This window comes from Trachemys scripta, chromosome 8, assembly GCF_013100865.1.
Source record: "Trachemys scripta elegans isolate TJP31775 chromosome 8, CAS_Tse_1.0, whole genome shotgun sequence".
NCBI classification, from domain to species: Eukaryota; Metazoa; Chordata; order Testudines; family Emydidae; genus Trachemys; species Trachemys scripta.
In genome coordinates, this window is record NC_048305.1 from 97,636,231 (window position 1) to 97,658,806 (window position 22,576).

The 22,576-nt window shown below is 43.6% G+C and overlaps 1 protein-coding gene across 2 annotated transcripts in view; it reads left to right on the forward strand.

Annotated features, from left to right (window-relative positions):
• The window catches only part of LRP8 (LDL receptor related protein 8), a 262,396-nt gene extending 241,615 nt beyond the window's left edge, over positions 1 to 20,781 (forward strand). For both annotated transcript variants that reach the window (XM_034778505.1, XM_034778506.1), the window contains 9 exons: positions 3,335 to 3,562; positions 4,155 to 4,273; positions 7,234 to 7,373; positions 9,537 to 9,678; positions 11,001 to 11,153; positions 12,069 to 12,296; positions 15,484 to 15,552; positions 15,736 to 15,908; positions 17,159 to 20,781. In XM_034778505.1, the coding sequence (XP_034634396.1) occupies positions 3,335 to 3,562; positions 4,155 to 4,273; positions 7,234 to 7,373; positions 9,537 to 9,678; positions 11,001 to 11,153; positions 12,069 to 12,296; positions 15,484 to 15,552; positions 15,736 to 15,908; positions 17,159 to 17,197 (1,291 nt within the window). In that variant the 3' untranslated portion in view covers positions 17,198 to 20,781. The remainder of the gene's footprint in view (positions 1 to 3,334; positions 3,563 to 4,154; positions 4,274 to 7,233; positions 7,374 to 9,536; positions 9,679 to 11,000; positions 11,154 to 12,068; positions 12,297 to 15,483; positions 15,553 to 15,735; positions 15,909 to 17,158) is intronic.
• The last annotated feature ends 1,795 nt before the right edge of the window (positions 20,782 to 22,576 follow it).

The window sequence follows — 22,576 nt, forward strand, 5'->3', positions numbered from 1 at the left end:
CAACATTATCTGTGACAACGGACACATTGCTTTTAGGGTGGGGAGAAAACCCTCACAACTCAGGGCAGATAGTCACCTGAGGAAGCCTGTCTCTATATCAACCTGTTAGAACTCAGGGCAGTCAGGAACACCTGCCTTCAGTTCCTACCACTGATGGGGGCAAATCAATCAAGATCATGAAGGACAATGTGGCTTGCATATTTTAATATCAACAAACAGGGAGGACCAAGATCCCCGTCCCTGTGTGCCCAAGTTATGGAACTGGTTACAGCCCATTAGATTCAGATCTCAGCCATTTATCTTCCTGGAGTTCAGAATATCCCAGCTGATATGCTCAGCAGGCGTTTCTCCCAGGACTAAATATGGGAGTTGGACTCTCAAATTCTTCACAGGATATTCCAAAAGTGGGCATTTCCTGAGGTGTTCTTAGTCGCCACATTCAGCAACAAAGATGTACTCCTTATTCTTTTCAAGAGGACACTTAGGTCACCACTCTCTGAGAGATGCCTTTCTCCTTCCCTGGACGAAGGTCCTGTTCTACGCATTCCCTCCAATGCCACTAATTCTAAGAGTGATGAGCAAGATCAGACAGGACAAGGGCACGGTTATCCTTTATAATACTGACCTGGCTGAGGCAAGCGTGGTGTCCTTACCAGCTTCATGTATGTGTCCAAAAAGTGTTCAACCTTTTGGCCATCCCTCATCTCCTCTCCCAGGATGCAAGTCATGTGCATCACCCCAATCAGGGGTCCCCCACAAGACCCATTTTAAGACTTTGAGCCCTGCAAGTCTCCCCTCTTTGTTCTCCAAGGACACCTTGGGACTTACCGCGAGTCAGCTGAAAAGTATCTTCCTCGTCCTCGGAGCTTCTCCCTGCTCTGCCCAGAGACTCCCGGTCCATTTTTCCCATGTTAGAGTCGCAGCTGCTCTGGTGGGTAGGGGATCCCACCTGCCTGTCCAACTCATAGTCACTGCAGCAGAGGGGCTGGATGTGTTTCCACCACCTGATTAAAAACTGGCTTGGGGGGAAAAGGGGCTAGCGAGGGAGAACACTGCTCACCGCTGCTCCAAAAAGTAGTAAAAACAAAAAAAAAACATTAGGCAGATGAGACGGCAGCAGCACTGAAACTGCTATCCACACGAGGCAGAGAATCCGGCCACCAGCAGGAGCAGAATGGGCACGGCCAAAGTGGAGGCATCAGAACGCCGCTCTGCCTCTATGAGCTGCAAGAGTGAGCAGAGCAGCCCAGACATCAGGAATTGAGGGAGACATTGGACAGCAGAAAATGTCGTCTCCAACCAAGAACCTTTAATTCTGAAGGATCCCATCTCATTTTCTGAACCATGCACATGTGGCTATACATCAGTGTGCACACTGCTACAGTGCAGCCACAGTGAGCGTGAAAGCACCCTGAGACTGCACAAGTTTGGGACAGGAAGTTAACAAAATACTGTTTCCAGTTGCAACTGTGGGGGAAAATATCGATAGGCAGAATGTAATCACGCAAGTTGGAATTAGGGCAGGCCACAGGAGTTAACTCTTGTCTTACAAAAATGCTATGGGCTCTTCAATAGAGGTGATAAATGAGGTCAGAAATATAATTTTACATCCTCTAGAAGTACCTCCCAGTGCCTTGCATTCAGTATTGGCTCAGAGGGCCAGCTCCTGAATCAGCAGGACTACGGTTGTATCACCTGGGTCTTCCTTTGAAAGTCAGTTGTCCAAAGTATTAACCCAACCGGATCCTGCATAGTTTATTATAACAGAGGCGGGTATGGCTGCAAGCAAAACCAAGACTTTAAAGCTTTCTGCCTCTTGACATTAATTTGTTTCCAAGTCTCTGTGCCAGAGTTGTACTCTGGCAGCACTTGGCTTCTTTTCTCATTACCTTGGGCCAGGTTACTCAACAATATAGGCTGTTAGTGGATGAGTGGTCTGACATTTTCAAATGTTCAAGGGAAAATGTCATGACCTATTGTTTTGTAGTTATAGCTATTTTAAAAATATAATAAATTATTCTTGTGATCAATATTAAATGGTCCTGTTTCAAGAAAACTAGCACATATTGGGCCAGATTCCATTCTTATCTTGGTGCAAATTCCCTGCAGAGTAATTCCATGTAGATTCGCTTCACGGAAGTTACTCCAGAATGACACAGGCGGAACAGAGCAGAAGCTGCCTCCCTGTGTTCTATTAGGAGTGCCACTGGCATATTTATGGAGTGTGCCGCTGAAGTTTGTTTTTTCTATTAAAGATACTTTGAAGTTGTCACTGATATTAATGTGCCCCAGCAGGCTTGGATAATGGATCAGTGTCTAACCCTCTTCCCCAGCTCTCATAACGGTGAATCCTTTTGCTAAGCTATTTGTAGATGAAAAATTATTATTGAGGCTACGATTTTGTCATGGTTATTTTTAGTAAAAGTCATGGACAGGTCAAGGGCAATAAACAAAACATCACAGAAGCCGTGACCCACCCCTGACTTTTTTTACTAAAAACATCCCTGACAAAATGTGGAGGGAGGTGGGTCCAGCACCCACCCCCTGCAGCAGCTGGGAGCTGCAGGGACCCCATTGCCCAGTTGCTGGGGCAGAGGCCTACCAGAAGCGGAGGCTAGGGAGCTTACACGGGTCCTAATTCAGCAACACACTTCAGTGTGTGTTTATCTTTAAGCTTAACTAAGTGCTTAACTCCATCTCTGTTCATCAGTTCACTTGAGCATTCACTTAACTTTTAGCACGTGCTTAAGTCCTGGTGAAGTCACATGCTTAAAATTAAATGCTTTGCTGAATCAGGGCCATCCTGTCAAACATGACATGTGCACAGAGCTTTAAAACAAAGAAACGTGACAGCTCCCGGCCACGAAGTGCTTACACGCCAAATAGCTATGACAAAACAAGGGCGTGACCATCAGCAAAAGGCGGGGGGGGGGGAGGGGATGGAGAATGAAAGAATAAAGGTTACAACAGTGAGGGAGTCTGAGATAATCATGCTGTGTTTGTGCCCTAGTTCAGTAAATAAATTAATGGAAATATCCCATCTCCTAGATATGGAAGGGACCTTGAAAGGTCATTGAGTCCAGCCCCCTGCCTTCACTAGCAGGACCAAATACTGATTTTGCTCCAGATCCCTAAGTGGCCCCCTCAAGGATTGAACTCACAACCCTGGGTTTAGCAGGCCAATGCTCAAACCACTGAGCTATCCCTCCTCCCTAAGTTGACCAGCGTTCATCTCTTCATAACTCATTTCCTCCTCCATGTAAGGCTGCAGCTTTTCAACTTGCCTATCTGCACTGGCTCTTACTGTGCCGTTCATCAATCCTTGTCTTTGCAGTGCCTACATAGACAAAGCCAGCGACACAGCCGAGCAGGTGATTTTGATAGAGAGTCAGCTGAACTCCCCCGAAGGCCTGGCGATGGACTGGGTTCACAAGAACATCTACTGGACAGATTCGGGCAACAAAACCATCTCTGTGGCCACTGCTGATGGAAGCAAGAGGACGACACTTTTTAGCACTGACCTAAGCGAGCCCAGAGCCATTGCAGTTGATCCGACACGGGGGTAGGTGTGAAGACGGAGTTCTGCGTTATGGCATGTTCCGGTCTTGTTTTCACGCCTTTCATGAGCTCTCAGACTCTGGCTGGGACTGCTGACATGCTGAAAGTTAAAGCGCACACGTAAATCTTTGCAGCGCCAAGTCAAAAGCAGCTTTGAAATGACATCTCAGAAATTCTTTTGCACTGTTCATGTGTCACATGGGGACAAGCTGGTACGTGATTTGTAATGAAAACTGAGGTAGTCTGATGCACAGCTGAACGAGCACATGTTTTTAGTGCTGGATACAAAGGCCAAAGATCCAGCAGAAATTCCAAGAGCTAGTTCACAGGTACTAAAGAATGTTTTTAAGCCCTGGTGTAACATAGTCCTGCAATACGTGCTCTTCACGTTAGTTCATACAGTAGGAACCCATCAGCTCCATTGCGCAGATGTTAAAATGGATTAGAATAGCAAAGGCCTAAAACGCTGAGTACAAAGGGCACCACACCTCCTGATTTAAGAAACCTACTCAAATTATGCACACGCATCTCTTGGGGTAGGGTCAGCTCTGCATTTAGTGTGAGTTATTGACTTTTCCTTTCTGTGGCTCTTTCAGATACATGTACTGGTCTGATTGGGGAGACAAAGCTAAAATTGAAAAATCTGGCCTGAACGGTATGGATCGGCAAGTGCTGGTAACAGACAACATTGAGTGGCCGAATGGCATCACACTAGGTAAGTCGCAGAATCGGTAATAGATCAGTGCAAGTGATAAAGCTCCCTATGTCTGTGGCCTCTCTAAATTTATGTTTATTGTCATCCAGGAATGGGAAAGACAACATCTGTCATACACACAAGTGGCCAGCAAGTTCCCTCTAATTCACTGGGGTGGCTTGCCTCCCATAGTGCCCTCTCGTGGGACTTGGGTGGCATCTTACCACGGTCCCAGGCTCCTGTGGGAAGGGCAGCTGTAAGTCTGGTGAGGCCAAACCCCACAATGCCTCTGGGCTTCAGTCATCCAGTTACTTCGGTTGTCAGAGGCTCCTAGGTCTTCTCCATAGCCTCCCTGGGCTGGGGAGACAGTGCTTAGTCCCTGGTGGCTGTCTCAGCTGGCAGGCTAGTCACCCCTCTCCGGTAGGAAGGCAGCTAGCTCCTGCCTCTTCACCAGTCAGCCCCGAACTGAGCCAGTCTCTCTCCTTTTCTCCCCCAACAGGCCTGACATTAGCTGCAGATATAATGGGGTGGGACTAGTTGAACCCAAAGGTTCTCTTTAACCCCTGCTGTGATGGCAGGCAATTTTGTCCACATCATCACAGGCTACTACTACTGTTACTAATTCATAATGTGACGGGTTGGATCAGAGAAACCCCCTTGGGAGCTGCCACCTAATGTCCCAAGACTACCTCTGCTCCTGTTTTCCCTGCCAGCTCAGGACTCCAGCACCCTGTTTTGCTGAGCCAGACACTCCTGTCTGCTCCAACACAGATTCAGGGTCTGAATTACTTGCCCCAAAGCTGCAGGTTTACCTGAAAACAGCTCACAGAAGTGTGCTTGTCTTTAGCACTCAGATGCCCAACTCCCAATGGGGTCTAACCCCAAATAAATCCGTTTTACCCTGTATAAAGCTTATGCAGGGTAAACTCATAAATTGTTTGCCCTTTATAACACTGATAGAGAGATATGCACAGTTGATTGCTCCCCCAGGTATTAACACATACTCCGAGTTAATTACTAAGTAAAAAGTGATTTTATTAAATACAGAAAGTAGGATTGAAGTGATTCCAAGTAGTAACCGACAGAACAAAGTAAGTCACCAAGCAAAATAAAATAAAATGCGTAAATCTATGTCTAATCAAACTAAATACAGATAATCTCACCTTAGAGATGCTTCAGTAAGTTTTTTCCTCAGACTGGACATCTTCCCGGCCTGGGCACAATTCTTTCCCCTGGTACAGCTCTTGTTCCATCTCAGGTGGTAGCTAGGGGATTCTTCATGATGGCTCCTCTCTCTCCTCTTTGTTCTGTTCCACCTCTTTTGCATAAGGCGGGAACCCTTTGTCCCTCTGGGTTTCCATGCCCCCTCACTGGAAAAGCACCAGGTTATAGATAGATTCCAGTTCAGGTGACAAGATCACATGTCACTGCAAGACTTCATTGCCCACTTGCCAGCACATACATATACAGGAAGACTCACAGGTAAACACAGCCATCTGCAGACAATGGTCCTGGTTAATGGGAGCCATCAAGATTCCAAACCACCATTAATGGCCCACATTTTGCATAATTACAATAGGCCCTCAGAGTTATATTTCATATTTCTAGTTTTAGATACAAGAGTGGTACATTTATACAAATAGGATGATCACACTCCGTAGATTATAAGCTTTGTAATGATACCTTACAAGAGACCTTTTGCATGAAGCATATTCCAGTTACATTAGATTCACTTATTATCATGTTTTTATAAAACCATATACACTGCACAACGTCACACATAACATTTGCCCTTGTTATTAATTAACCAACAAATTAATGCTTAGGATTTCAACCCAGAGCTTGAAATGATTGCTTTTATGAGTGGCAATTACCCCTTTGCATTGAGGTTAGTTGATCTCATCCAAAATTAGAATTTGTCCCAGGAAGAAAAGCTCAGTTCATGAAGTCCTACAGTGGCACAAGTCACCTTCTCCCACTTCTTCCCCTCTTGTCCGTGAAATGAAATATACTTGAATCTGAAACCTAGGAATGGCTTTGAGAAAGTGGGATTCCCCATCACTGGAAATGTTTAAATCAGGATTGGATGTTTTCCTAAGAGATGCTCTAGTTCAAACACAACTATTAGACTTGACGCAGGAATTAATTCATGGAAGTTCTATGGCCTGTCTTATGCAGAAAGTCAGTCCAGATTATCACCCTTGTCCCTTCTGCCTTAAAATCTATGAATTTGTGAAAAGGTGAAGTCACTCAGCATTGGAAACCACCATCATTGTTAGCATTAATTGCACCTTCCTCAGGAGTCTCAGCAAAAAGCCACAGATTAAATGGTCTGGAGAATGAACTAGCCTCTCAGCCTTCGAAAAGATCCTTCCAGGCAAATCCAGGCCTACACTACAGACCGATCTGGGTATAACTCCATCGCCATGGGGTTTGACAAATCCAGCCCCCTGAGCGATGCAGTTATACTGACCAACCCCCACTGTCATATGTCGATGGGAGAGCGGCTCCTGTTGCTACAGCGACGACCTCTCGGGGGGGTGGCTTAACTGCGCTGATGGGAGAAGCTCTCCTGTCGCCATAGTAGCATCTTCACTAAAGTGCTACAGCGGCGCAGCTGCACCAGTGCCACTGTAGCGCTGTCTGTGAAGACAAGCCCAAATTTGAGGGACATTGCTGGGGTGGAGTTGAGAAGCCAGCAAGGCCGCTGGCCTGTTCTACTTGATCAGAGAGGGGACTACTTCACGAGCCGGGCTGTCAATCGAGCAGCTCTCACAAACACATAACAGCATGTTATTTAGGGGTGCCTGGGGCAGCGTATCTGGGCAGTGAACCAAAGTTTCAACCACCAGAATAAATAAAAGGGCTCAACAGCCCACGGAGAAGTAGCCACTCTGCCAACAGGAAAAATATTGGGCAATAGCAAAAAGTGCTGTAGTTGCATGTACAGTAATTCTGCCTGGTCACATTTCCTGTCTCAGATCTGCTGAATCAGCGTCTCTATTGGGTGGACTCCAAGCTGCACTTACTTTCAAGCATTGACTTCAATGGCGGCAATAGGAAAGTTCTGATCGCTTCTGCTGATGACCTGAGCCACCCTTTCGGAGTAGCTGTGTTTGAGGTAAGAGTGAAGAATGGGTGCAGAGCTGGCTGGGGAGTGCAGGAAGCCACAGGATCTCTTTCCACACACCTCTTGCTTGAAAGTTGTGCCCTGTGAATGGCACAGGAAGCACCTGGGCTGTGTCAGCTGCTGCAAAAAGCCATTAATCCGGTGTGCGTTCAGCAAAGAGTATTCCTTCCCCAAGAGCGGCAATCAGTCAAATGCTACTATGTAATGCATTACTTGTGTGGTGGGGAAGAGCACCCTGCCTAAACCGGCGTCGCCTGCACAGCTGACGTGGGCTAATGGCACAATTAGGTTTTAGTCATGTTAACTGCTTGTGTAATGGCCAAATCACCGGCAAGGGAAAACACAGGCAGGTTGCTATGATTATTGTCAGGCCATATGGGTGTTTCACTAACTAAAGGCCTGATGCTGCTGAGTGAGCATCTCCTGTGAGATAAGACTTGAGTGGGAGCTTCACAGGAGGTGCTAATGCCTCCTGTTAGGATCAAGCCCCTTGAACACAGGGCATCCTCTCATCTGGGTGCATGGCAGAGATTTATGTGCCCGCTCCGGATGGCTTTGAATGTGACACTGCAGCTTGCTCTGAACACTTCTTACAACTCATCTGCAGTGTGATTTCCTGGCTTTGCATTTTCCCAGACCCATGCCGCATGTGCTCCCTTCCTCAGCCTGGCAGGTTGCTAATTGTTTGCGCAGTCATTATATGCTACTGCTTGACAGTCTGCAACAAGGATCAGTGGACCCAGATAGAAATCTGTACAACCCCTTTGGGAACTGGCGGTGATGTTAGTGGGGAGCCTCTCTGCCTGGGAAGAACTGAGAACCCAGTGCACTTGTCTGATGGCAGGATTTAACCCCAGGAAAGTGTCTTTTACTTATCCAATTTAAACATAAAGCCAGACATTTCTCTCTCTTTCACGCTGAGTTGGCCGTGCTCTGGTGCACAGCCCTGACAGCTGAAGGATGCACACACTACTTGCCACAAAATTAAGAGCTTGATCCTGTAGGCACATACTGCCCTGGTGTGCTTATTGGCATGCATAGCCTTGCTGATTTTAGTGGGACTGTGTATTAAATTAAACACGACATCAACAGTGTTTGCAGAATCCCTTTTACAGTGTTTGTTAACCAAGAGTATGCTGTATACCCCCTTCCTCCATCTGAATCTTTTCTCAAGATAAAGGAAAATCTCCTGAACTAGCTCCTGAGAACCCACCCTTCCCCCTCCAGCTATGTATATCATCTTATTAAAAGACGTTGCAAGTGTTACCTTTTCATCTGTCGTCCAGGTCACCTTCCTACAACTAAATCCATCTCAGTAGCCTTCAATTCCCACATACCTACTGTGTCCTGTTATGTTGTGGTATTTAGGTATCTCTCAATCTGCAGTAATCATTAGAAAGTGATAATGGACATGGCCTCTTTGTATCCAGGCCTGCTCGGAGTGTTCTCCCCTCCCACCCAGCCCCAAAGCTACTCTAAGGAACTAAGCATTTTTTGCCCATCTGTAAATGCTGCTCTCCAGATCTGTTACCACCTCCTGACACTGAGCCCAGGTCTACACTGCGGTGGGGGGGGGGGAAGGGTGTCGACCTAAGATACTCAAGTCGGCGTATCTTAGGTCGACTTACCTGGACGTGAGGACGGCGGCGAGTTGACCGCTGCCGCTCTCCCTCTTGCGAGCTGGAGTTCCGGAGTCGACGGGGAGCGCGATCGGGGATCGATTTTTATCAATTCTACACTAGACCCGATAAATCGACTCCTGATGGATTGGCGGGTAGTGAAGACCTGCCCTGAGACACTTGCATCTGTGTGTTGCAAAGCCAAAAGTAGCATCACATCATGATCCAGCAGCACCACAAAATGACAAGATTATCTCAGTCTCAGTAGACATCTCTAGATTATTTAGTATGCGATTCTGCAAACTGCTGAGTGCCACTGTCTCCAGCTGGAGTAGAGGACACGCCAATAACATACTGCAAAATTAGCACCTGTCTGTTTCGCATGTACTTAAAATGCTTCTGATTAATGTGCAAAAGAAGCTGAGATGTAGGCAGCCTTACCCCAAATGGCCTTCGGGGCTGCCAGAGAACCATCATCGAACACTGCATGGGGTTTGCAGTTATCCAAATCAAAAGGCCTGTGTGTGTTCTGCAGGATAAGGTGTTCTGGACTGACCTGGAGAACGAGGCAATCTTCAGTGCAAACAGATTGAATGGCTTGGACATCTCCATTTTAGCAGAGAATCTCAATAACCCTCATGATATTGTGGTCTTCCACGAGCTAAAGCAGCCAAAAGGTAAGGCATGCCCTCAGTTCTCCCATAGTCCGAACACCATTCATTCATTTGGGCTGGTAAATAAAATGCCTCCCAATTGTCTTGGATGGAGTGGTAAGACAGATGCTGCTAATATAAAATGAATGCCTGATGTTTGAAATTCCTGCATAGTTAATTCAGTGGGCGCTTTTATTGAAAAGCCTGCAATTTGTTTATAGTAATTTAAATTAGCAGCTTTCCTTTTGAAGTCTAGAGTTAGAGCGATCAGAGCAGCCTGTTGCCTGCTGTTCATTTTAGGTGACACTTTTTGGCAGTGTCACTCAGATAAAATTGGAAAGAACTCTAAACAAAGTAACTTGCTAATAGTTTTCTTAGCAGGAAGAAAATGGCAGGGAGATAGATAGCTTTGAGATTGTGGGTATTATGAGACAACAGCTGTGAAATGATACCACCTTACTCAGTAGATATGCTCCCCCTATGTATTCTGGGTCAGATAGGCTCAGTGAGAAGAATGATTGTCCTACCTGGTACTGGTGCTAGTACTGAAAAGCCTGCACAACTAAGAGAGGAGCTGGACTCTTTCCTGGTTCAGCATAATCAGCACAAAATTCTAATTGAAGAGTTTTTATTATTGACGATCATCAACAAACTTGACATTCAAATCCCAGATTTACTGTGTGGAGCTGGCAGGTAGAAAAACCATGATTTGCTTGTAAATTGAGTATATTTGATCTATAGTATTGGGTAGTACATTTTGAAGCTTTCATCTGAAGATCTCATAATGCTTTAAAAACACCTGAGAGGTAAGAGTTATTAAGCAGCCAAGTAAATGGAGGCAGAGGGTGAAGCACAAAATTTTAAAGTCTGCCCAGCATGAGACAATGAGGGCCTGATGTTCAGAAATGCTGAGTGTCTATAGCTCTCAGTGACTTCACTCAAGGTACGATTCCTCATCGTCACTGAAAAGCAGGATTTAAGTGTCTTGAGTTAGATGGCCAGAATTAGAGGATGCTTTGAAAACAATGGCTTAAGTGACTTAGTCAGTCAGTGGAATAACAAAGAGTGGAACCCAGGTGTCCTGACTCCCCATCCCCTGCTGTAACCATCAAAGCAAAGCAAAACTGTTGCATATAGTATATGAAAGTGGGAGCGCACAATGGTGAGGCCACTGCTACTTTCCTGCATACAAATAGAAGAGCTCTAGAAGATGGAAAACTCCTAGGGGTTCTGAGTTAGACTAGAATCTCATTCGGGAGACGGGTCTCTTTGCTATGAACAAAGATAAATTGATGAGCATGGTTTGAAACAATACATTTGTTTTTCCCCCTCCCCACCTTGAACAGCTCCAGATTCCTGTGAGCTCAGCTCCCAACCCAATGGAGGCTGTGAATACCTGTGTCTTCCCGCACCCCAAATCTCTCTCCATTCCCCCAAGTATACGTGTGCCTGTCCTGACAACATGTGGCTGGGCCCTGATATGAAGAAATGCTACAAAGGTAAAAGCAACCACCTTAATGCAGGGACCTCTCTCTTAGCCTGGTGTTGCTCGGCACAAGCTCCTTCGAGCCACACCAATTGTACCCCACCCTTCCACAAAACCAACTTACATCAGTGACACTTCCCCCTCTCACAACAGTGCATGAACCATTAGCTACGGTAGTCTGTGTGCTTGGGACCTTTTTGCACATAGCTTGATATGTTGGTTGGTCTGGAGTGTCTCTTCATTGAGAATTTGTTTATTCACAAAGAGTCATCAGAAAAGCTGAATGAATGAAGGGGAACAAAGAATTAGTTCCTGATCCAAATCCCATTGATCTCAATGGAAAGACTCCCATTGAATTCAGTGGTCTTTGGAACAGATGCTAAACATGTGAATGGTTTGAAATTATGGGGGTGATGTTGGTCAATAAAATCATTCATTAACACCGCCCCATGAGGCGTGAATGGCGTAGATTGTATATTTAGGAAAATATTAGGCCACATTCATCTTTAGCGAACCCTAGTCTCTTCATGGGAGTTACTAGAGGTGAATTTTACCTAATATTTCCAATATGGTGCAAGTTGTGAATTTTGGGGGCCCACACCCAAAAAAGTATGATCAAGACTTTGAACTTCTTTATGTCACCTTCCATCCACAGCACTTCATAGATATTAGTGAATTAAGCATCATTACACCACTGTAATGTGTAACTTTGTAAATTATTTTATTTCCATCTTGCACATGGGCAAACAGAGGTATAGCAAGGCAATGGGCCACATAACAAATCAGGAATAGAAACCAGACACCCATGCTAACCGTTATCAAATCTGGAAAGGAGTGCTGCCTATCACCATGTGAGATCTGCTTTGCAGATTTGTTTAACCAGATTTCAGTCGTTGTTTTGTTTTAACTCTATGGGATTGCTTTTCAGATCTTCCAGCTGCCTCAACAACTGAGCCAGTGTCAACCATCACCACTACTATGATTTCCGCCATCAACCCAGCTACAACTAGCAACGTCAGCAATGCCAGTAGAGAGAGCTCAGGAGCTGTATCACAATTCTCCATCACAACCCCAGGTGTTGGCTTACCCACAACCACATCCAGCCTAATAGGCACAAAGATCATGACACCTGGAAATAGGAATTTATCCCAGCACTGTAAGAGATTCAGGTTCCTACTTCTTTACTTTCTGCCAGGTACAAGCGTATCGCGAAGATCCATGGGCTAGTAGGAGAGCTGGCAGGTCAGATGTGCTGTATGCATGTCAGACACAGGCATGCATAGATGGGCAGAAATAAAATCAGATGTTTCATCTCAACTCCTTCATTATGATAATAGAAAAGTGATCCCAGTTTCTCTGAATTCTTTAGTTCCAGGTTGTCGTGTCTGATTCCCTGGGATTCAGTCTTACATGCACAGCATTTAAGGTTTCTGTTTCTCAAAGAAAGTTGCATTTGTTTTGCTCAGCACAATGCTCTGAAAGTTCATGTAGCCCTGCTCTGAAATACCTCTGACGAAGTTTTTCATTAAAATGAATATCTCCATGGACTGATGTCCACATCACAAAAAATACTCCCAGCAGATGGCACTAACTGGCTTCTTTATTGTCGGCCTCTACAGAGGCTATGTACTGAATAAGCCATGAGGGATTTAACTACCTTCCCATTCTTGGGGGTGATCCCTGTAGGTCAGGGTTGCAACACATTGGCAGGGCAATGCAGGGAAGCTGAACTGCCTTTCCATAACCTTGCTGTTCTACAGAGAGGCAGATTTCCACCTCCAACATAGCCCCTTTCGCTGGTAATTGATTAAAAACAATAAGACAGAAGATCTCTGGCTTTTCAAACACTACACTGAGCAAAAGAGGCATCATTTCCATTGCATCTGCAAAGCACTAAATCATGCATCCCTGTTCTCATCGGCAAGGCAGGACACATGATACTTGATGCTAAGCAGTGCGCAGTGCTCTTGAGAAAGCAGAATCAATCTCTCAAATTCGTTCTCATCATTCTTACCTATGTAAATCTCCTTCCAAACCCCAAACAAAAATAATTAGATTCAGTGTTTATTAAAATATTTCTAACAAGGACAATTATGGTACCTATCTCATTAACTGGTAAAATGTCTATTTAATAGAGTTACCTGCCAAGGGGATTCATTTAAAAGAATAAACTACCTTTTACATTATTTTCCATGCATTGGTGTCTCAGTAGATGAAATATTTAGCCTTTTCTCTAATTAGTCCTGATTTGTCAGAGTAAATACAGTATATTGCTGAGTTCAGTGCTAATCCCGTTAAGATTGCAAAACACACATTTTGCAGAATGAGACATTAACATGTATTGGTTTGCTCTTGTAAGTATGACATTCCATCAAATTTTGAGGCAACCTCCAGGTTCAACTTAGCTATTGCACATGGCGTTCTTTGGTGTGGTCACAGCCGCAGGAGGATCATTCAAATGCATTATGTATCGCAAAGTTCTTTTCCTGATAAGAGCAATAGCTTGGTGGCTGTGTTGCTATCAGAGGGAGCTGTGCTGCACAAGATGAAGGGTCAGCTACTCTCCTTGATAAAGACAGAGGCTTTCCATTACGGGCCTGATTTTTACAAACTAGCCTCCCTTTTTGTGCCCAAACATTAAGAACATAAGAAAGAACTGGCATATTGTATCCGCCCAATGGTCCATCTACCTCAGTATACTGTCATCAGAAAGTGGCTGGTGCCAGATGCGTCAGAAGGGATGAACAGAACAGGGGAATTATTGAGTGATCCAGTCCCAGCTTCGGACTGTTGGAGGTTTAGGGACACCTAGAGCATGGGGTTGCATGCTTGACCATCTTGGCCAATAGCCATTGATGGACCCATCCTCCATGCACTTACCTAATTCTTTTTTGAACCCAGTTATACTTTTGGCCTTTACAACATCTCCTGGCCATGAGTTCCACAGATTGACTGTGTATTGCATGAAGAAGTACTTCCTAATGTTTGTTTTAAACCTGCTGCCTATTAATTTCACTGGGGTTCTTGTGTTATGTGAAGGGGTAGATAGCACTTTATTCCCCTTCTCCACAGCATACATGATTTTTATATACCTCTATCATATTCCCCATTAGCTGAGCAGACCCAGTCTTTTAAATCTCTCCTCAGAGGTGTGAAACAGCTTCCATATAATAATTTTTGTTGTCCTTCTCTGTACTTTTTCCAATGCTAATATATCTTTTTGAGATGGGGTGACCAGAACTGCATGCAGTAGTCAAGGTGTGAGTGTACCACAGTGGACAGGTAATTAGATATATGCACACAGAGCCAGGAGAAACACTATGAGCCGTACACATGGAGAACCAGTTTTGAACCACTGGACCATTACACATGAGATTTTTCAATACCTAGAACCAGTCATGGGTTGCACTCTATCCCTACTACCAGGACCTTACACTAACAAACAGGCATTAGGTAATGTGAAGTGCTGTATTTTTTAGAGTTGTTTGGGATTTGGTGGGCTAGCTCTCCCCGAAGCTGGGCCTTCTCAGACTGGAAGGCTCATTGTCTGAGAGAGACCCCTGCTCTGAGCATATGTTTCTTTATCAGCTCTTCTTAAAGCTAGCCCCAGTGTGCTCTGACTTCAGAAGACTCAGCTCTGGTACCTAACCACAGTCTCTACCTTCCCTGGCCAGCAGGAGCCTAAGTGTGCTGTAGAGGCATCATATTCAGCCCTATTATGGGGAGGGAGTACCTAATTTCACCTAATAGTTGAGCTAATTAAGGGGCAGCATGAAGAGGTTTAGAAGGGAGTTGGTCACACATCATGTTGTGCTTTTCTGTGGCCATATTCAGCAGTCAACTGTGCCCCCTTCTGTAAAGCCCTGTCACTGTACATGGATCTGGACAGTTCTTCCGAAAGGGCAGGCCCCTTAGCAACTCTAGCCCTCATTTTGCTTATTTTGGGGTCTCATTTCCTTTGAGATCACAGTCTGTGTGTCCTACTGTGGCAGTTGACATCTGGGGTTAGCAAGCTAAAAGCCTCCACATTTCAAAGTTGTTTATTACTATTTAGGAGTGAATGTGTGTGTTGTGGCACGGCCATATAACAGGGCGCAAGATATGAAAGAATTAAGAAAGATGGCTGCTCGCTCAGGATTATTTATTTTATGATTTGGTGTCGTGTTTAAAGATGATTAATTATCATAGATAAGCACACAATAGATATTATTTATAGACCACATACCTTTAAATTTAAACACATTTTAAAACCTAGCTTTTTAAAAAAAATTTAGCTATCATTATAATTCTGGTCCATCTTTAGTGCCGTTTGATTAATCAGAACTGTTCTTTTATGGTTACAGATGCCAATGATGGGCAAGGTTTTGGATCAACTGTTACAGCAGCCATTATTGGAATTGTAGTTCCTCTTGGTAAGCAGGTTTGATTTAAGCTTAGAATGAGACTACCCTGACAACTTTTTGTAAAAGACTTTTCTGGCGCACAAGGAACTACTGTATTGCAGGTCTGAAGGGTACAGGAGCAGAGGTCCACATGGGACTATGTTTGCCTTCCCCAAGTAGCCGGATGACAGCTTTTTCTCTTCTTTTCTTCAGTGGTCATTGGTTTGCTGTGTATGGGAGGGTACCTCATCTGGAGGAACTGGAAAAGAAAGAACACTAAAAGCATGAACTTTGATAACCCTGTGTACAGGAAGACAACAGAAGAAGAGGATGAAGAGGAAATCCATATTGGGAGGACTGCACAAATTGGGCATGTCTACCCAGCAGTAAGTATCTCTGAGCAAGCTCCCAAAGGAAAAGATTTTTCTTGTTAAGAAGGTTTGGCTACAGAATTATCTCAGCCGATCTGGAGGTTGGTTACAGTTACTTGGCATCAGACAGGACATTAAATGAGGGGTTTGTCAGATGTTTGCCTGTTCGATTACTCTTAGACTTGTATGTAGATCCTGTTGCCGTATCTTTGGAACATACAGTAGGAAGTTACTATCTGAGATTAGATCAATGGTCCATTTAGTCAGGTACCCTGTCTCCAGTGGCACTGGGTGCTTAAATCCCTGCCAGGCACCCCGCTGAGAAATTCATGTCTCTCAGGTACTTATAACATGCCCATCATTGTAGTGGTGAGCGCTAATAACATGCAAGAAAAATGAACAGGCCGTCCTATACACGAGTTTTTCAAAACAGGGACAATGACTGCTACTAAATGTTAGGCTGTACCTTGATGGGGAGGGTTTTTCTCCTGACCCCGCTTGCAGGTGGTCTTATGCCTTACTCTTTTCCACCCACTGCTTTTTCCTGCCAACAATAAAGTCCAGTTTGTATTTGCTAGGGGGAACACAGTATTTTTCTAATTATATAATTAGACATAAACGACTAAAGAGTGAATTGCCCTGCAGTGAAGAGTGAATGAGATTCCATAGGGAGTCAAGGAAAGTTGCTGTAGCAAGATGAGGCATAGAGATGGGATGGAGGAGTAATGCTTTGCTCCACAGATTCCGCTGTAACTGCATAATGGGACTTGCTGATGGAGGCACCAGAACCCCTGCAGAGTGGTTTCTTCAGGGAAGTGTCCCTTCAAGAAACAGGCAGCTTGGATGAGTAATAACTGAGTTGTGAAGGGAAAGACAAAGAGAAGGGAGTAAAAGCAGTGCAGGTGTGAGGAAGGGCACTGTCTCAATATCGCTGAATGAGTAATAATAATAGCAATCCTTGCGCTGCTGTCATTCCTCCCATCCAAGGATTTTAATGTGCGTCACAGACATCGGTGAACTTGGCCTCCCACCACATCTGTAGTGCATGGGAGTAATGCTTATCCCCATTTGGGTGAAGGGGAATTGGAGGCATGAAAGACCAGGTACTAATAAGTACTCAGTGTAGGTGTTACTCCATTGAAATCAGTGGGATTTGCGGGAGGGGAGGAGGGAAGGATTCATGAGTAAGGTATTAGGTCCAAAGAGATCAAATGATTCTCTGTCACTCAAGCATTTACCACTATTGTGTTTTCCTTCCTCCACAGCGTGTTGCATTGAGCCTGGAAGATGATGGGTTACCATGAGGACCAAGTCGCTGCTCTAGTCCCATACAATGGAATAATATGCACTGAACAGATTCACTTTGGATCATGGAACACCCCCACCCCTGTCCTTTTCTTCCCTCTAATTAATTACTATTTATGTTGCAGAAGGGTAACCACAAAGTTCTAATGAACTGCAAACATCCAAAGGATGTGAGAGTTTTGTATGTATAATCTTTTATACACGTTTTAACTTGTTGCACTACCCATACGTGATAGTGAAGGGGCTACGGCTCAGCTACTAACCCAGTATACATAACCTGCCGGGTTCAATAGCTAGGCGTCATTTTAAAACTATATTTATAGCAGTTTTGTAAATAGGTTGAACATGCTTTGTGGCTATCCATCAACATAAGTAAAAAAATGCTATACAAGCAGTTTAGAATATTTATTAACAAAATTGGGATATAAGATTTGTTCTGTAAAGAGGGGTGAGAGTATTTATTTTTTGTATGTTTGGCTTGCTGTGCATATATCTATCTAGGCTAGATAGATATATAGACATATACATATATACATATATATACATATAAATATATTTTAAAACTACTAGCCCAAGTCTATGGGAATTAGGGGGGATTAAATTCTTAAGGAATGTTTATGGAAAATTTGCTTTGAAGTCTAAAGCCATTGGAGTAAGAAACAGCTGTACACTAGGATAATCAATGATTCTGTAAAATGAATGAAGCACTCCCGTAATGAATTTCTGCTGTCAAAATGGTTTACTTTGTATTTCAAGCCCAGACAGATGTACTGGCCAGGACTCAGGCACTAGCACACTTGATTTCCTTTTTTAAAAAAAATCTTTACATCAAAAATGTCTTCATACAGTAACTTTTCTTCACTTCATGTATCTCACACAGAAGAAACTCCTATTAGGTTTCAACATGGCTTTATGTCATGGCTGTCTCCATGGGGGTTATTTGGTGTAGGATTTTTTAAGAAAACCTAAATCTGTCATTTTTTTCTCCTCCATGGGAATCTTGTTTACAGCTTATAAAAATTGATTATTTTCTCTGTCTGGTAATCGTATATCAACTCCCTGGAGATAGCTCATCACAAAAATCTTTCCTTAATCCTTTTATTGCTGTGCTGCTATCGATTGTTAACGCCGTTAAAATGAATGAAGTGTTAGGAAGCACAGAGATGCAGTCCAACTTGCCATACCTGGAATTCACAGCAGGTATATTCCAAGTGGATGTAGCTGGAACATCCAGCACTGTAGCAGTGCATTCACCACAGCAGGTTGTCCGTGGAATGTGGATCAACAGGTATGGGGTTAAAGAAAAAAATGTCAGCAGACTGCCCTCGAATATACAGCTCTTGGTAGGATGGCTGAAAAGATAATTGGAAAAAAACCCAAAACAACCCAATCCTGACAACAGGTCCCCAAACTGTGGTGCGTGCCCCTCTAAGGGGGGCGTGGCAGAGCCCAGGCCAGCACCCACAGGAGACAGGGAGGGAATGCCATCAAGCTCCATTCCTGGCCCCACTTCCAGCCCCCAACTGCGCTCCTGGGGGAGGGTGCAGACCATTGGGGGACGGGGCAGGGCAGAGAGTTTGGGGACCACTGCCTTACAATCACCTGTTCCTAAAGCTGAGCAACTATGGGACTCTCATACGAGTCCTAGATGATCTGGCACCCCGAGGCTATTCTCTACAATGGGAACAATGGTGGATGTGATGGACATCATTGTCCCTGGCAGGATATTGTGACACTAACACATAAGTGTCATGATTTCTATAGCATTAGAAAGAGTCGAGGAAATCTTACATTCTATTTATTTATTTATTGGCAGTGCATGTTACAACCCACTCTAGTGAAGAGTTCAGTGTTACTTTGCTAATTCTTGGCTTCATGGTGTTCTGGTAGGGGGAAAATGCGGAGTGACATCTCTCATGCCCTGCGAGGTTTCCCTATTCCCACATAACGAACATCTTGCTTCCTTCTATCACCCAATCATCATCAGGTAGCAGGAGAGGTGAAAATAATGAGTGTTTAACCTCTCAGTTTCAGGCAGGACCACATTTTCTCCCCCCCTTGCTGGCTGGGCCACAGCATCAACTCTTAAACAGAAACAGCCCTTTCTCCTAAGCCAGGCCTGGCCCAAGTTGCACCAGTAGCCTCCAGCTAGGGTAAGGAACCAGGCCCTCTCCAAGCAGCAATTCCCACCCAAACTGTCTGGTAGAGGGCACTGAGTGGTGCAAAGCACTCTCTTCCCCATCATCACTGTTCGTCATGGAAAACATTACCTTGACTGCATTCCTGCACTACTTCCTGCTCCTGGGAACGAAATTCATATTCTCCCACTTGGCACAGGTCCTCTCTTCTCATGTTAATCAGATGCAAAAGTTCAAGTGATTTATTCTCTTTGGGCAGTTTTCTGAAGTCACCATCCCATAGCTGCCATGTCTCATTTCAATATCCATATGTTCCAACTCCCAGACACCTCTCCTGCTGTGTATGAAGGATCCAGTTCTGTTTGTTAGATACAGAGCACCCACTGTTCCAAGGGAACGATTCAAAAAAACCTATTAGAATCAATGGAAGACTTTTCCATTGGCTTTAAATCAGGCCCTAACTGATTTTAGTGGAAGAGGAGGAGGCTCAACCTCTGACAAGAGGTATTCAGCACCTCTGTGGATTGGGTCCTAAATCTGAAACTGTGCAATAGGGTGTAGAGTAACCTGTGTTGCGTTTATACATGAATCACAGCTTATGGAAGACCAAAACAAAATCTGAAGATGGGTGTTGGGCGGCGGGAGGGATTCACACAGTTTAATGTAGGATTAAAGTTTTGGTACAGGAGTGCAATGTAGGAAGAAAATGCTACACTATGCATCATGGAAACACTATATACCACAAACTATTTGTACAAAGGAACTAGGAAGTTAAACCTCAGTTCTCAAAATCTAAAGGAGGCGGCTTGATTACTTAAAGATCATTAAGGGAGGTGGAGAAATGTGATTCTCAGATTTCCAATTATTATTTTAATCTGCAAAGTTCTTCTACTACAAGTCCATGCACTGTGTGCATGAAGGAAAGAACAAAAACTGAGCTGTACATGTGTGTGATAACACTAACAACAAACTGTAAATATGTTTGAAGGCTCTAAATTTTGATACTTTTTTTAAAAAATAAAAAACTGTACAAATGTGTGTATAAAAAGCAGCATTTTTTTCAAACCGTTTTAAATTAATTTGATGTCCAGTGCTGGTTTCAAACTTTACAGATTTGTAACTAATCAAAAGAAGTCAGCCACCAAATGTGTTTTTTAAATAAATTATTTTAAATAAACAATGTCCTAACAATCCCAACTGTTAACACTGTAATCAGTTCTGATCTCTGTCTTGTCATAATGAAGTTCTGTTAGAATGAGTTCTTGCTTGGTGCCTTTTGTGTTTCAGTTTTCATTTTATGGACAAAAGAACTGCTGGAGGGGGGGAGAATATGGTCTGTATATCTTTTGCTGTACTTACATAAAAAGGAGTACTGAAAACCAAATGAATTCATTTGTAAAACAGTGCACTGTTTCTATAGAGAGATTAAATTTTTTTATCTGGGACTTCTGATCTGTTCTGTTATTTTACAGTACATCAGTGGTTTTCTCCACAGACTATTTCTAAGCGGTCCGTGAAGGTTGTCATTACCACAGAACAGTAGTTTTCAACCTGTGGTCTGTGGACCCCTGGAGATCCATAGACTATATGTCTAAGATTTCCAAAGAGGTCTACCCCTCCATTTGAAATGTTTAGGGGTCTGCAAATGAAAAAAGGTTGAAAACCATTACAATACATACATGAAAAGTTGTTATTAAGAACTGCAGCTCTTAGACCTGATGCCAAAATCTCAGGCTCTTATGCAAATATCAGACTCTTCTGAATGACACACACACATCCAGCTAGTCTCAAGGAATGGGTCAGCTCTTAATTGCCTATAGCCAAATCAGGACATAGCAGTGTTGCTCTACATCCTAGCTGTGTAAGAATTCTCTATTCTCTTTATGGTCCCAGTCAGTCTGTATTTAACATCCTCCAGTTCTTCCAGTCTACAACTTTGCAGCCCCTACATAACTACATGGATGCTACATAACCTTTATATGCAAATGAAGGGATACTCAATGGGCAATTCTTTGACTATTGTCAAGTCCTCTTTCTCTACTCCTACTGTTTGTCACCTTCAAATTGCACAGAAAATGCTGCTTGTTTTAGTTATGCTTACATTATGTAAAGTTTTATATAGGTGACAGAACTAAAATCCATATCATTTGAGGTTAATATAACCAAGACAGCCTGCTGCACACAAATATATTAACGTTTACCATTACAAAAAACTACATTTTGTCCCATTCTGTAAAATTGTGTTGCTTTTGGGAGGCATATGGCGCATTTGCTTGCCATACTGTAGAAGCGTTATTGCTTTTAATCCAAGCCATTTAAAGAGTGCCCAGATATTCCAACCATGGATGTCTTATAATACTCATCATTATATTAATAATAGCTTCACAAACCCAAAACAAAATTACAGCACAGCATCTACTGACATGGAGACATACACATAAGAACCAAACTTCAAAAATAACTGTTACACTATCTTTGGTAATCTTGGATCATATCTTATGTATGGTTTGGAAGACCAAACGGCAATCTACTACTATTCTCCCCACTACATACCAAGCCTGGAACAACCAGAAACAGGCTAAAATCTGTAACACTCACTGCTATTCATGAATTTTGAAAGCATCACAGCTCTGCCAAGTTTAACTACAGGTAACTAATACATGACTGGTTAAGTAAGGAGGAAAAAATCCCCCAAATTTTACAAGATTAAAGTCAACAGAATGTACCAGAGTGACCAGATGCACTTCTTGAGATGCAGGAGATTCTTATGTCCTATAAGAGCTCCCCAAATCCTACCCACTAATCCAAACTTTGACTTTATCTGGTGCTCTCGGTAGCAACAGGGAAGTGGGTAGGATTTGTCTCCAATTGATTAAGAGACCCTCCTAACATAGAGCCAACTGTCATAAGACCTGCCTTTAAGTCTTTTCTCTACAGTCACCTTTGTTCTTTGGAGGAAGTTTATCTACTTGATTTTTACATAAAGTGGCCATTAAATACCAGTGACCACGTCAAATGATTATGATTTACCTCTTGTTAGAACTGAGAAAATTTAAATTGCCATCAGGTCAAGATTCTGCTTCCAGAGGTTTTTTTCAGTGTCCTGAAAAGTTTGCAGAACAAAATGAAGTGTGTAAGGGTCGCAGATAAATGGAACAAACAATCCTACAACATGCCATTTGAACAGTGTGGTAACAAGACAATTCTAAGTACCAAATTCATTAAAGGTCATTTTTATTC